The 16743-nt window shown below is 36.0% G+C and overlaps 1 protein-coding gene and 1 pseudogene across 1 annotated transcript in view; both read right to left on the reverse strand.

Moving 5' to 3' along the window:
• The window catches only part of HAT1 (histone acetyltransferase 1), a 59156-nt gene that overhangs the window by 25398 nt on the left and 17015 nt on the right, over positions 1-16743 (reverse strand). The window contains exons 3-4 of the mRNA XM_008687117.2: positions 13533-13608; positions 9531-9651 (exon numbers count right to left, since the gene is read on the reverse strand). Coding sequence (XP_008685339.2) covers positions 9531-9651; positions 13533-13608 — 197 coding nt within the window. The remainder of the gene's footprint in view (positions 1-9530; positions 9652-13532; positions 13609-16743) is intronic.
• LOC121099935 lies at positions 6484-6552 on the reverse strand (annotated as a pseudogene).

A 16743-nucleotide genomic window follows, 5' to 3' on the forward strand; every position in this document is an offset into this window, starting at 1 on the left:
CATATTTTATAGAATATATACAATTTCAATTATTACAAGAGGGAACTGTAATAATAAGGAATAGTCTTAATGGGTCTGATGTGTGGCAACTGAAATCCAAAGTAACAATGGAGAAAGTAGTATAATTTTAATTTTTTTAAAGATTCTATTTATTTGACAGAGAGAGAGGCAGCAAGAGAGGAAACACAAGCAGGGAGAGTGGGAGAGGGAGAAGCAGGCTTCCTGCTGAGCAGGGAGCCCGATGTGGGGCTTGATCCCAGAACGCTGGGATCATGACCTGAGCCGAAGGCAAACGCTAATGACTGAGCCACCCAGGCGCCCCAAAGTAGTATAATTTTAGTTCAAGGTAAAAAAAAAAAAAAGTCAAGAAACGCTACTTTTAAATAAAGAGGTTTATAATCAACCAGTTTAAAAGAAAATACTCAGAGCATTCACAGTATATTTAATTTTAACTTTTAAAAACTTTCCCTGATCATGGAACATTGCATCAAGAACTGGTGATGTACTGTATGGTGACTAATACAACAACAACAACAACAACTAAACAAACTTTCCCTGTATCCTGTCTTCTCAACAAGGCATTGCAAAGTATGATCAAATAACTTCACATATCTTGCATCGAATGTACTTCAAAGATTTCTTAGAAACTCTAAGTTTCAAGTAGCGGTTCTGGTGGAAGACAGAGCAACCCAAAGGTCTGAGCTCAACAAAGTTGAAAGAGAGTTAGCTTTCAGCCTTCAAAGGATACCTATATATCGTAATAAATATCTTCAAATAAATATTTTGCTCTTGGCATGTTTACACATTACTTTAAGAACTTTTACAGGAGAATAAAAGGCTAAGTTTAAAAACGAGGACTCTGTTATACATGATAGGTTAGAGAAAATTTGTATCAGATATATTACATAAAACATAGAACATAAAACCAAAGGGCTCTTCAAACCTACAATTCAGAATCTTGCTTCACTAGAGAAAAAATGTATGCATTTCCCTATTAAATAGATTCTGTTTTAAGAAAAAAAAAATCCTATTACCACTGGTTGTAGAGATCTGTACTCCTCTAATTTAGTTCAGTTAAATATTCATTTTTCATACTGGATTACTGGCCAGATAATAAAATCATCACTACAGAAAAACCCATCTTACCATTTTAAAAAGAACTTTTTTACTTTTAAAATTTTTATTCATTATTTATTTTAGTAGGCTCTAAGTCCAAGATGGGGCTTGAACTCACAAACCCTAGATCAAGAGTTGCATGCTCCAGGCGCCTGGGTAGCACAGTCGGTTGAGGATCTGACTCTTGGTTTTGGCTCAAAATGTGATCTCGGGGTCATGGGATCAAGCCCCACTTCGGGCTCCATGCTCAGCTTGGAGTCCGCCTGAGTTTCTCCCCCTCTCCCCCTGCCAGGCAAGCATGTGCATGTGCTCTCTAAAATAAATAAATCTTAAAAAAAAAAAAAAAAAAAGAGTCACATGCTGTAGTGACTGAGCCAGCCAGGCACCCCCACATCTCATCTTTTTTAAATTCAACATTGAATCAAAGATTAACTGAAGCCTTTTAGTTCCAATGCTTGTAGCTAAAAGTTCAGATTATATTTCTGAAGACCACTGAAAAATTCCCTACCTGATTCAAGGGTATTATTTTAAATTTCAATTAAACTTATGGAAAAATGTACTTATAGAAAAGATAGGAAGGGGCACTTGAGTGGTTCAGTTGGTTAAGCGTCTGACTCTTGATCTCAGCTCGGGTCTTGATCTCAGAGTCATGAGTTCAAGCCCTGCATTGGGCTCCACACTGGACATGGAGCCTACTTTTAAAAAATTTTTTTAAAAACCTGTGTTAAAAAAAAAAAATTAGGGGCGCCTGGGTGGCACAGCAGTTAAGCGTCTGCCTTCGGCTCAGGGCGTGATCCCAGCGTTGTGGGATCGAGCCCCACATCAGGCTCCTCCACTATGAGCCTGCTTCTTCTTCTCCCACTCCCCCTGCTTGTGTTCCCTCTCTCGCTGGCTGTCTCTCTCTCTGTCAAATAAATAAATAAAATCTTAAAAAAAAAAAAATTAAGCTGAATAGATCAAGAATCCAGAATACAACCTGATCTATTTAATTAATAAAGAAATGCCTTACGAATGTTTTCCCAACATTTAGCAATAGCTTTTTAAAAAAAGGAAGTATTAATGGTAACTATTCTATTTAGTTCTTAGGTGAGTCATGATGAAATGTTTTAGACTGTATACTCTTTCACTATGGTCATTTCAACTTCCAATGTTCTATACTTTGTTACACATGTGATGTTCCCATGAAACAATTTTTGCTTTTCCTCATCACTACATAAAGCAATGCACCTGAAAGTAACTGGTAGTCTGCTGATATAAATATGTTTACACTTTATTTGTATTTATCCATATTTGAAAACCAAATTACATCTTTAGTATCTTTTTCTAAACACTACCATTTGTGTAAATTTGTCTATGGTGAGTTATTTTTGAAATAGTGATTAAAAAAGCCATGTTAAGTAGGTAGGTAATTATCAAAAAACGCATAGTGAAATATTATTAGTCTACCAAAGATTATTTTTTCATTTCCTCAAGATTAAATTTTTGTAAGTACACAGGGTTTTCTACAAAAGGCTAAAGAATCCAGAAAATTTAAAAAATCTGCTCTCATCTACTCTCAAATTCAATCCATATTAGTGGGAGACAAGGATAAAATAGATGATTGAAGTTCACAGATAATACAAACTGTACCCATGTATTTCAACTTCCTCTGCCAAACCTTTTCCCAGAAATGCTAGCAATTATCAAGACTGAACAATCTTAGTCATAAACTCTTACACTAAAAGGCAATTAAATTACCTTTAGAGAAAAAAGCAGGAGGCTCTGAAAAGTGTAAGATGAAAGAAACTGAAGACAACACAAATAAATGGGAAGACACACTATACTCATGGTTTAGAAGAATTAATATTATTAAAATGTTTGTACTACTCAAAGCAATCTACAGATTCAATGCACCTTCCATCAAAATACAAATGGCATTTTTCACAGAACTAGAACAAAGAATCCTAAAATTCGTATGGAACCACAAAAGATCCTGAATAGCCAAAGCAATCCTGAGAAAGAACAACAAAGCTGGAGATACCACACTCCCTGATTTCACACTATAGTGCACTACAAAGCTATAGTAATCGAAACAGTATGGTACTGGCACAGAAACAAACACAGAGATCAATGCAACAGAATAGAATGCCTAGCAATAACCCATATAGATAGATAGATAGATAGATAGATAGATAGAGTCAATATAATTGATGACAAAGGAGGCAAGAATAAACAATGGGGAAGACAGTCTCTCCAATAAATAGCATTACGAAAACTGGACAGCCACATGCAAAAGAATGAAACTGGACCCCTCCTATACATCATATATGCAAAAATAAATTCAAAATGGATTAAAGAATTGAATGTGAGGCTTGAAACCATAAACTCCTAGAAGAAAACATAGGCAATAAGCGCTTTAACACTGGTCTTAGCAATATTTTTTCAGACTAGTCTCCTCAGGCAAGGGCAACAAAAGCTAAAATAAACAAATGGGATCGCGTCATACTAAAAAGCAGAGAAAAGTGGAGAACACTCATACACTGTTGTTGGGAATGTAATTGATGCAGCCACTGTGGAAAACAGTATGAAGGTTCTTCAAAAAATTAAAGACAGAACTACTATACAATCTAGCAATTCTACTTCTGGATATGCATTGGAAGAAAATGAAAACACCAATTTGAAGAGATACATGCATCCCTGTGTTCACTGCAGCATTATTTACAATAGGCAAGATTTGGAAACAACCTTAAGTGTCCATCATAGATAAATGGATAAAGATAGGATATATATAAATACATATATACACATACACACACACAAACAACAGAATATCAGTCATAAAGAAAATGAAATCTTGCCATTTGCAACAACCCAATGGACCTACAGGGTATTATGCTACGTGAAATCTAAAAAACAAAACAAGTGAATAAACAAGGCAAAACAGAAACAGATTCACAGATACAGGTAACAAACTGTTGGTTACTGGACAGGGGGATGGGGGTGGCAGTTGAGGAGGGTGGGCAAATAGATGAAAGGAATTAAGATGTACAAAATTCCAGTTATAAAACAGTCATGGGGATGTCACATATAGTACAGGGAATGTAGGCAATAATATTGTAATAACTTTGTATGATGACAGATGGTAACTGGACTTGCCATGGGGATCATTTCATAATGTATAAAAATACTTAAAAAACAAAAAAAATGAAATCACTATAATGTATACCTGAAACTAACAGGATACTGTATGTCAATTACACTTCAATTAAAAAAAGAGAGAGAGGTCAGGAGGTACTGATAAAAGCAAAGGTCAGAGACAACCATTAGAGGAACAAACCAACAGTGTCTAAATAATCAAGTTTATTGTAGTAAAATTCAGAATAATTATGTTGCCTTTAAAGATGATGGCTAGTGGAGATGTTTTACAAGCATCTTAATTGTGACTAAAAACTTTTACATGCAACTGGAGAACTCAGCTTGGAAAAGAAAAATGCATGATGAAAGATTAACATAATGGCACAATTCTAATAAGCAAATTAACTTCTAAGCTGATGAGCTGTGGTTTCTGACCACCTCACCTAAAAGAGTGTATTTTTCATACATAAAAATAGTACTACATAGTATAGCCTGTGAAAACTCAAATATGATATAAAATAGTCTCACACATAACACATCTAAAACAAAAATCTTGATTTTTTTTTTTCATATTTAGACCTACTTCTCTAATTCTTCCTATCTCAGTTAATAGTACTATTATTAAGGTTAAGCAATAGAGTCCTCCTTGTTTCTCTTTTTTGTATCATTATATTTAATTCAAAAATAAATCCTACTGGCTCTACCCTCAAAATATATCCTCAATCAGACAACTAAATGTAGTGTTGCCTATAACACTGCAATGTTCTGGTCTCCCTTCTTTTACTCTTTCCCCCTGCAGTGTGTTCTCTGCAGCAGTCCAAAAAATCTTTTTTTTTTTTTTAAAGATTTTATTTATTTATTTGACAGAGATAGAGACAGCCAGCGAGAGAGGGAACACAAGCAGGGGAAGTAGGAGAGGAAGAAGCAGGCTCACAGCAGAGGAGCCTGATGTGGGGCTCGATCCCAGAACGCCGGGATCATGCCCTGAGCCGAAGGCAGACGCTTAACCGCTGTGCCACCCAGGCGCCCCAGTCCAGAAGATCTTTTAAAAATATAAGTCATACCATATGACATTTACCTACTTAAAACCTCTAAAGGCTATCAACTATTCTTACCTGACAAGATCTAATTTTGCCAACCCATTCAAGCATTTCCTACCCTTCTCGCCACTACCACAATCACTTAACAACAGTGATATTTCTGAGTGTTCTCATTTCAGGGTCCTTGTTACTAGGCTCTTCTCAGGTTATTACATCATTACAATGGCTCCTCTTCATTCAGTAACCAGCAAAATGTTTCTTCTTAACACTACTTACTATTTGTTTATTGACTGTTCCTCCTAGCTAGAATATAAGCTCCACGAGAGGAATGATTTTGTTTTCTTGCCACTCTTTCCCTGGCATCAAGAACACAGAGGCACTGCGGAATGAACATTCTCAAAGCAAACTGAGATAGAAGAGGCAAGCTCATTCCACCCACACCCACTATCCATTCTTTTTTCATAAGGGGAAAAAAAGTCTTTGCTTGAACATGTAATTAAAATAAATGATCTTCGATCATGAAGCAAATAATCCTACAAGAAGACATTATAAAAGATTGATTCCTTACTCCTAACACAGTACTTCTAAATGGAAAAACCTGGTTTTCAAGAACGGAGCAATTAGAAGTCAATGCAAATACATAGCTATTTTTGCTGCAAATAGTATTTGAAAGATTTACCAATAACTAAGTCAATAGTTCCTTTGGAAGAAATCAATTCAGCACTATCAGCTGGAACTTAAAAAAAAAAAAAAAGGACACCAAAACCTTCAAACAACAGTGAATTTTGTACCACGCAAGGAAAACTACTGCATTTTTAATAAGAGTATCTAGCTAGGCTTAAGAATTTAGCAATCTAATAAGAAACATGATAAGGAAAAAAAACTCCACTTTCTTTTAATGCAGATTATCTAGCATTGTATGAACTTGGGTAAGTCCTTAACAATGAAACAAAATTAAAAACAAAAACAAGAAACTAATCAACCAGTCCCAAGTCATGAGAAGTTTTAGAAAAAAAAAGATGGGGTATGAGATTGGCAAAAGATTTAAGTCAGAAGTTTAAAGTCAGTGTAAAGCCTTGAAAAAGTTGGTTTAATTGTTAATGCGTTAGAAATTGCTACTTGTACAGAAGAAAGTTATGATATCCAGTATGCAGTAATACATAAAACCTTTGCCTAGTTATGTGAAGCACAGTATTATCAATATGATATATCTGATGAGATAAAACTTCCTGGATTTTCATCGTACATGACTCATACGCCACCAGTGGTCATCATCGATCAAAACTTCCTGGATTTTCAAATCAAATGACAAGAAATTTTACTCTAAGAATGCAATTTCCAATTTTATAAATGTGATTCGGCGACAAAAATGGCATTTCATTAAAAAAAAATCAACTCTGAAGTAATTCTTTTTTTTTTTTTAAGATTTTATTTATTTATTCGATACAGAGAGAGAGCGCACACAGCAGGGTAGTGGCAGGCAGAGGGAGAGGGAGAAGCAGGCTCCCCGATGAGGAGGGAGCGGATGCGGAGCTTGATCCCAGGACCGTGGAATCATGACCTGAGCCGAAGGCAGATGCTTGACTGAGCCACCCAGGCGCCCCAGAAGTAATTCTTTTTTTTTTTTTTTTTTAAAAGATTTTATTTATTTATTTGACAGAGAGAGAGACAGCCAGCGAGAGAGGGAACACAAGCAGGGGGAGTGGGAGAGGAAGAAGCAGGCTCACAGCAGAGGAGCCTGATGTGGGGCTCGATCCCATGACACCGGGATCAAGCCCTGAGCCGAAGGCAGAGGCTTAACCGCTGTGCCACCCAGGCGCCCCCCCAGAAGTAATTCTTGATGAAAAGTTTCAATGCCCTGAAGGGAGGTGGGTGGGGGGATGGGTAATAGGTGATGGGGATTAAGGAGTATACTTGCTGTGATGAGCACTGGGTGATGTATGTATGGCATTACTGAATCACTCACTATGTTATACAGTGTAAACTAATATTACACTGTATGTTAACTGGAATTGAAATAAAACCTTAAAAAAAAAGTTTCAATGCCTTTAAATAGGGATGTCCAGAAACAGAACAACTCCAAAACATATAATTTTCTTAAGGTCCCTCAGAGATTCATGTCCATCCCAAACATGCAAAATTAACTCACCCCACCCAACATGCAAAATTACACTCACCCCATCCCAACATCCCCAAAAGTTTCAACTACTCCATCATCAACTCAAGTCCAAAATGTCATTATCTAAGCTATTCAAACAGACTCTGGGTATGATACAACAGGAGACAAAATTCCTTTCCACCCGTAAAACTAGAAAACAAGTTACCACTTCTAAAATACAGAAGGGGGACAGGCACAGGATAAGTTATGTAGTTTCCTATCCAAAGGGGAGAAAAATGGTAGAAAGAAAGGAGTCACTGGTACCAGGCAATTTCGAAATCCAGAAGAGTTCAAGACCTGGGAATACTGTGCCCTGCAGCTCTACCTTCTGGGCCATCATCCTTTTTCTTGAAAGGAAGCATATATTTGTAGCTGAGTAGTGCTATCAGCCTGTTTCCTACCTATAGAATTTTTGGAAGTTCATTAGCCTTTCCTCAACCTATCAGTCCAAACTGGCAGTGTTTCTGCTGATATAACATTCTCAAAACCCTTCTAGGTCACCTGTGTCTGCCATGAGGGTTTACAACATTAGGTAAGATGGTCCTACAAGGGACTTGATCTCTATTCAATCTCTATTCCTGGTTTTTGCTGAGATTACTGAGGAGATCCATAAGTCATGTGTGTCATCTCTTCAGAAAGAGCAAAAGGTTATCTAGCCATGCTCTGGGCTTTCTCTCCAAAGCACACTTTCCTGACAATGAATCTCCTAATTTCAGTGTCTTCTGCAACCTGGATAGACTGATCCCAGTCTATCTCCCAAATCATCGAGTCCTGGATCTTTTTTGCTTTACAGTTTTTCCCACAATCTTTCCCTTTCCTCTCACATTTACTATAAGCCACAAAAAAAAAAAAAAAAAAAACAGGCCACAACTTCAATACTTCATTTGGAAATCTCCTCAGCTAAATATCCAACTTCACTGCTTACATTTTCTCCTTTCTATATAATTGTAGGACACAATTCAGCTAGGCTTTCTGGCACTGTATATCAAATATCTCCTTTCCTTCATTTTCTAATCATATATTCATTTCCCTCTGACTCCTTCAACATGCCTATTTCTACCAACATACTGTTTATGATGGTACATTATTCTCTAAGATGATACAGGTTTTCTCTCCCATGCTCCCAACTTTATTCTGAACCCTCACCAGAAGTGCCTTTAAAGTCTGTATTTCTACTAACCATCTATACAAAGGAGTCTATGCTTTTTCTATCATGTGCCTCAAAATTCTTCTAGTTTCTATGCATTACCCATTTCCAAAAACATTTCTACAGTTTTAGTTATTTGTTACAGCAGCACCCCACTTCCTGGTATGAAAATCTGTATTAGTTTCTATGGCTGCTGTAACAAACTACCACAAACTTGGAGGCTTAAAACAACAGAGACTTATTCTCTCACAACCTAGAGGCAAATCTAAAATCAACATCACTGAGCTAAAATCAAAGTATCAACAGGGATACACTCCCTCCAGAGGCTCCAGTGGTGTCTGTTCCTTGATTCTTCTAATTCTGGTGGCTACCAGCATTCCTTGGCTTGTGGTCACATCGATATGCCTCTGCTTCGTGAGGGGCCATAATTCAGCCTGCCCCAGATGCATACTCTTTAATGCCCCTCTCTGCCTTCACCCTCTTTTGGTTCATTTGTTTCAAAGAGTTTTATGTCATCAGCTTAACTGTCCATGTTCTTACGGAAATATATTAGCAAAATCTGTGGGATCAGAAATGCAGCAAGAGAAATTTAAACAGGCAAATTCTATGTGAAGTAGAAAACTTAGCTATTGCTAAATTGCTAAAGTCTTATTTAACTTCTGGGAAATGAGGTAATTTTCATGTTCATAATAAAAAAACAAAAGTTGGTAAACGAAATACAACTCTGATCATAAACAGTTTTTAGAGAAGGTTCACTCAGGAAACAGATCAGGCTAAGGATCATGATCAAAGGTTAACTGCAGTGACAGACAACCACCTCCATAACTAAAGACGACATGTGGTATTAAAGTTACTATATAACAGATCCTCTCCTCCCTCAAGCCTTTTAATTTTAAAACCTGTTTTATACTCAAATGGAAAGCAGAGTTAAAGATAAATTTATTATTGTTCTTACCTCTACACAGTCAAAATTCTCATCAACTTTAGATGCATATTCAACACGGAACATTGTTGACAGGCTACCAGCAATATAATATAACAGGATCTTCAGACCCTTGTAACCAAAAGCGGTTTCACTGAAAAGAAAAAAAATATCAGTAATCTGAGACCCCAGAAAGACTCTTTGCAAAGTCATTACAAAGTATTAGTCCTACGTATAAAGAAGTTTAACTTTATGATTTTAAACCCTACCTACTTTAAAAAGAAATAAATACTTGTAACTAAACTGTGCCTCAGCCTTCCTCATTTATAAAATAAGAGAGGGGCGCCTGGCTGGCTCAGCTGGTAGAGCATGTGAATCTTGATCTCAAGGTTGTGAGTTCAAGTCCCACTTTGGGTGGAGAGATTACACAGAAATAAAATCTTTAAAAAATAAAAAAATAAAACAACAGAATAATAGCACTTACCTCAGGGACATTGTTTGAGTTGAATGAGCAAGTTAATACCTATGAACTGCTTATAATGTTGACCAGCGTATTATACAAGTAAATATAATATATCATTGTGGCTACTAGTACCAGAAGGCATTTCAAATCAGACACAAGTGGCATTAAACTGGTATCTTGCTAGGCAAGCAGCTAAGATATAGCTTTGGCCCAGTCTTTCCTCCAGTTTACCACTTGCTTCCATCATCAACATCCAGAGTTGCTGAAAGTGGTAAAAGCACCTGTCTAATTACATCACCCTATGAACTGAGAAAGCAGATCTGGAGCTGCTGTTATTTTTCCAGCCCTGCTCCCTGCAATCCACCTCTGCCTGCATATTCTCTTCTCTGGCTTAAAAAGAGTCTTCCAAAATGTGAATCTAAAATACCCAGAATAGGTAAAGCTATAGAGACAGAAAGCGGATTAATGACTGCTAGAACTGAGGAGAGTAAGGGAGGAAAAAGAGAATGACTCCTAACTGGTTAGGAATTTTGATGGGAATGACAATATTCTAAAATTGATTGTGATGAATGCACAAAACAATATACTAAAAATCACTGAATTGTATACTTTAAATAGATGAATTATATGGTAAATTACATCTCAATAAAGCATTTCTTTTAAAGTGAATTCTGAAGAAGAGTGCCTGAAAGCAGTGTCATTTCCAGATTTCTGTCTAAACTACCAAAATAAAACACAAGCAGTGTCCGTTTCAGGACTCTGAAAGTTATGTGCATAAAAAGGAGTGGCAATGATAAGTAGGGTCAAGACCAATGTCATACCTGACTCATAAGATACAGGGTTATGATTATATGACTGTCATCTGTCTACTTTAGAAGAGGAGTATGCAAGCTTTTTTAATGACATTCAAAACAGAATGAATGTACGAAATACCATTGAGAAGCATTATCTGTAAGACTAGTTTCTATGCACCTAAGGAAGAGATTTTAAATAGCAGGAAGAGGAAAGGAATAAAACAAATAGCTCCTTAACGATAGAAATCCCAAAAGAAAATGTTCTTATCTTTATAATAAAATAAAACCTGGTTGAAATAGAAAAGGTTCAAATTTTGGCATGAATCAATATATAATAAAATACAATTATTAAAATTTAGAAGCACATAAAATGCCCAATCTGATACATTAATAATGAAAAATTCTGAGAAAATTTGTTCCACGGAGAGACATTTGTCAATTTCAAAACACATTAAATAAATATGTGAACAATGCTGAAATAACACGTAGGTAAAATAGCCACAAAGGGCAATATTTTAAATGTCAACTATGTCAAAACACCCTTTCCTACTACAACAAAGCAGGCTTCCTTGGGAAAATGTCCAACTCCAGAACTAATAGAAAAAGTATAAGATGAATCCTGAACATCTTATTGTATCCGAAAGTATCCCCTAAATGATGATGATATAGCAAAAGGATTCAAAAACTGGTTTAAAATGGGATAATTTGAGCATCATAATTAATAACACTAATGGATTATGAGCCCTTGGATTACAAGAGTCTTTGAATCTATTCTGATATAAACAAAGAAATACATAAGGGGAAAAAAAGAAGTTCTTCCCTATAGAATGCCAACTAATAAATGCAGATGATATGACAGAGTTAGAAAATCACCATTGTACAATCTGTAAAAGATTCAAGAAAGAATCATCAATGGATTTAAAAGTACTGGGTGAAAGTCTGATGGGAAACAGGATCTTTTCAGTCTTAGAGTATCTTCCCCACAGATTACATAATAAAGGAAAAAACCTTATAGTGGAGAAAGATGACAGACACCTCTAAACTAAGTGACTCAACAAACAATGGAACAAACTGACATCATGGACTTTCTGACTGTGACAGCCTGAGATGGACACACACAACCTCTCTTATGGTACTACAAAAAATGTACATTATCTGAATTTAATCATGAAGAAACAAACTAATGCAAAATGAAGGTTTATAAAACTAGCCTATATCCCACAAAAATGTCCATGTCAGGAAAAACAAAGAAAGGCTGAATAACTGTTTCAGATTAAAGGAGACCAAAGAGATAACTAAATTCAATATGTGGGGCGTCTGGGTGGCTCAGTTGGTTAAGCGTCTGCCTTTGACTCAGGTCATGATCCCACGGTCCTGGGATCGAGCCCCACATCAGGCTCTCTGCTCAGTGGGAGGCTGCTTCTCCCTCTCCCTGCTGCTCCCCCTGCTTGTACTCTCTGTCAAATAAATAAATAAAATCTTTAAAAATAATAAAAATGAAAAAAATAAATGTAATATGTGACTCTACATTGGATCCAGAATGAGGAAAATTGTTTTAAAAGTATTGGAAACCAACTGGCAAAATTTGAAATGTGGACTATATCTTAGAAAAGAGTACCACAGCAGTGTTAAATTTCCTGAATTTTGATAATTATATGGTTACTGTCCTTGTTTTTAGGAAATACATACTGAAGAATTTGGGAGTAAGGGATCAAGATATATCTGCAAACAACTCTCAAATGGTTCAACAACATACCAATATATATCTATAGGAGAGAATAATTAAAACAAATAGAACTAAATGTTAACAACTGATGAATCTAAATAAAGGATATACAGAGTACTATTCTATTTTTTCTTTGAATCAGTTAATTAACATATAGTGTAGTATTAGTTTCAGAGGTACAGTTTAGTGATTCATCAGCTGCATATAACACGTAGTGCTTACATCAAGTGCCCATCACAGAGTACCATTCTTATAACTTTCTGCAAGTAAGGTTTTTTTCAAAATCAAAAGTTTAAAAAAAATGGTAACTGACTATTCTAATAATGTAATGAAGCTATAGGAAATCAAGGAATTGTGCTGAATATCCCAGGACATATCTTTAATGTTGCTTTTAAAAATAAATTTCTCAGGGTGCCTGGATGGCTCAGTCAGTTAAGCATCTGCCTTAGCCTCAGGTCATGATCCTGGGGTCCTGGGATTGAGCCCCACATCAGGCTCCCTGCTCCGCGGGGGGCCTGCTTCTCCCTCTCCCTCTGCCTGCAGCTTCCCCTGCTCCTGCTCTCTCTCTCTCTAATAAATAAAAGCTTTTAAAAAGAAAAAAGAAATTTCTCTAAACTGCTTATTTACTTGTCATAGAAGAACAACTTGAGCTCTCTAGCTTCAGGAGAACATATTCTCTACTAAGAGCAGTATAGAAAAGGAGCAGGAAGAAAAGAGTAGTAGTTATGAATATGGGCTTTATAGACAGATTGCCTGAATCTGAACTTTGGTCATCCTCATGTCCTTAAGCAGCTGTTCAACTCTACCAACGTACAATGTAATGAATCATAATACCGCTGCTAAGACGGTTGTGAGAGTTAAATGAGATAATGCATCCACAGCACTACGTGATAGGTATTATACAATAAACTGGTGTCTCAATGTCAAAAATGCCATTCTAACGTATTTTTAAAATAAATTACATAAAAAACAGCAAAGAAAATAAAGTCTGGTTTCTAGACCTTAAAAAAAAAATTTTCTTTTGGCCACACTAATTTAGCAAAGTTACTTACTCATCCCCAAACAGTTGATGGGTATATTCAGGAAAGAAAGTTCTAATGTCATTCTCAAGATCTTCAGGAAAACGAACTGTTTAAAAGAATAAAAAATATAGATATTAAAGATACTAAATTAAAGATATTAAAGGTGACAGGTAGTTCCATTTCAAGAACTTCAATATAACTAGGATACTTTTTTTCTTACTTAAAATGTCACTTTTCCATTATATGATTTACACTGGATTCTCATGAGACAAATGAACAACGAAAATTAGAATATCACTTTGAATGCTTCAGCGTCAAAACCCTACTGATTCTAAGAATTAGAAAACTAGGTATGACAAAGGAATCTGATTTAGTTTTTATTTTCCTATATGTTTACATACAATGCAAAGAGTAAAAGAAAACAAAACCAAAAAAGACACTTTGAGGGGCGCCTGAGTGGCTCAGTTGGTAAAGAATCTGCCTTCGGCTTGGGTCATGATCCCGGAGTCCTATGACTGAGCCCCGCATTGGGCTCTCTGCTCAGCGGACAGCCTGCTTCTCCCTCTGCCCCTCACCCTGCTCATGCGCGCGCGTGCGCTCTCTTTCTCTCTCTCTCTCTCTCTCTCTCTCGTGTGCTCTAATAAATAAAATCTTAAAAAAAGAAAGACACTTTGAGATAAGAAAAGCTATAGCATCAAAAAAACTAAAAAAGAATGCTATAAGAAACATTCCGAAAACAAGAGTAATGAGTTTTGAGGAGGCCTTTATCATCACATCATTCTTTATCAGTGCAAGATGATATTCATGTTGTTCCTAGATTTGGGTTTTTTGTTTGTTTTTTGGGTTTTTTTTTAGCTATTAAAAGTAATGCCGCATGACATCCTTATATACGCTTTGCTGTACTCTTACAAGTATATACAGGATAAATTCCTGGCAGTAGAAATGCTGAGTAGAAGTACTGAATTATTTTTATAAGTACTGCTTAAGTGCCTTCTAAAAATACTTTAGCAGTTTATATACCCACTAGCAGCTATGTAAACTCCTTTGCTTCCCATATTCTTGAGAATATTCTGTACCCTCAACTTTAATTTCTACCAATTTAAGATGGAAATGGGTACCCTGTTATTTTACTTGCATTTATTGTGAGTTCTGATATTATTGGACATTTTCCCAATATAATTTATCTTATGTAGAAAAAACCTTACCCTCCCCCCACCAAAATCTTTAAACTGAAGAATGAAAAGATAAGTTGTAGATGAAAAATTTCCAACGCTGTCCTCCCAGAACAGGTCATTCACAGGATGCCAAAGTATCATCCAGCAGATTAATAATTTACAGAAGAAAAGATACCTTTTCACTGTAGAGATCTGGCAGTTACCACCTTTTCAAGTAATCTAACTTAAAATCACTCATTATAGGATAGACCAACATTGTATGTCTCCTGATTCAATGTCATATAACATATACAGCATCATCTATGAAACACTTTCTTACCAAAAATGCGTATCGTAGCTCTAATCCAGCTTTAAAAGCTTCCAACTTACAAGAAATATAGGAGACAGGATTGTAAGTTAAATACTACCAAAAGACAACAGACAAATCCAGAATGTAGATTTGTCTATTAACATTACTCACTAACTTCATTCTTCCAAATAAATCAATATTATGAGGGGGGACATTCCATGTTGGGGGGAAGGACTGTTCTGGATTAAAAGAGATTAAAGAAACATTACAGCCAAACACGATGCATGATCCTTGACTGAATTCTGGGTTAAATTAATTTTTTTAAAAAAGCTACTGAAGACTTTCAAGGATGACCAGGGAAACCAGAAAAGTATATCAAAGAATCGCCATTAATTTTCATAGGTACTTATCGATAATGGAATTATGGTTATATATGTGAATATTCATATATTAGGGCTGTCATGATGTTCAGAAATCTCCCTTTGGGGTGTCTGGGTGGCACTGTCAATTAAACGTCCAACGCTTGGTTTCAGTTTGGGTTGTGATCTTGGGATCATGAGATCAAGCCCTGAGTCAGGCTCCAAGTTGGGCGCAGAGTCTGCTTGGGACTTCCTCTGCCTCTCCCCCTCCTCCCCACATGAGCATGCGCACTCACTCCCTCTCTCTCTTTCTAATAAATAAATCTTTTAAAAAAATCAAGTAATTCAGCAAAAATATTTATTAAAGCAAATATGACAAAATATTAATTGTTGAATTTAGGTATTGGATATAGGGGCGCCTGGGTGGCTCAGTCGTTGGGCGTCTGCCTTCGGCTCAGGGCGTGGTCCCGGCGTTTTGGGATCGAGCCCCACATCAGGCTTCTCCACTGGAAGCCTGCTTCTTCTTCTCCCACTCCCCCTGCTTGTGTTCCCTCTCTTGCTGGCTGTCTCTATCTCTGTCAAATGAATAAATAAAATCTTAAAAAAAAAAAAAGAATTTAGGTATTGGATATATAGCTAAGTATTGTTCTATTCTCTCAACTCTTCTCTGTGTACAAAATTTTCATAATGAAACTAAAATTGAAAAAAGCCCTGGGCAAATACAGCAAAATGTTAAGATGTGAAAAAGCTAAGTGATGGGATCTTGCTATTCATTAGCTTGCTCTAGATTTTTTGCATGTCTGTAATATTACACAATAAAAAAATAAAACAACCCAATATGTCTAGATTCATTCCCCACTACTGTATCTCTAATATTTAAAAATGTTTGGAAGTCTCTAGAAATTATTAAAAATTAATTTCAAACTACTGCTTCTAATATAATATATAGCACTTTGGTAGTGATGAGAGACACAGAGAAAAAGAAATGTAACAAGTGTCAAAAACATAGTTATGATAACTATTTCTATAATTTGGTTTGGCTTTCCTCCAATATACCTGTCATCTAAACTATTAAGGTTTTACTGTTTCAGCATGAAATTTAGTCCACAGGTAATATGACTAAAAGAAAGAGAAAGCAAAGTGATGAGTCCTTTTAGTTGAAGTAAAAATCAAATAGCTTAAGGCATATATATAGTTAAATATTTATTGTTTGGATCTGATGAGATTTGGGTGAAAGAATCTAAAAGAAACTCTTTAAAACCAATGCTATGTACTTTTCAAAGGATTCTTTCAGCATTGAATAAATGAAGTTTTTATATTAGTCACTGTATTACATGTAAACTGTTCACTATACTACGTTTAGGCACAGTGAGCAGATTACTAAAAAGTTGCCCCCAAATTCCTGGGATTACACACTG

The sequence above is a fragment of the Ursus maritimus genome, unplaced genomic scaffold, assembly GCF_017311325.1.
Source record: "Ursus maritimus isolate PB19 unplaced genomic scaffold, ASM1731132v1 scaffold_1, whole genome shotgun sequence".
Classification (NCBI taxonomy): domain Eukaryota; kingdom Metazoa; phylum Chordata; class Mammalia; order Carnivora; family Ursidae; genus Ursus; species Ursus maritimus.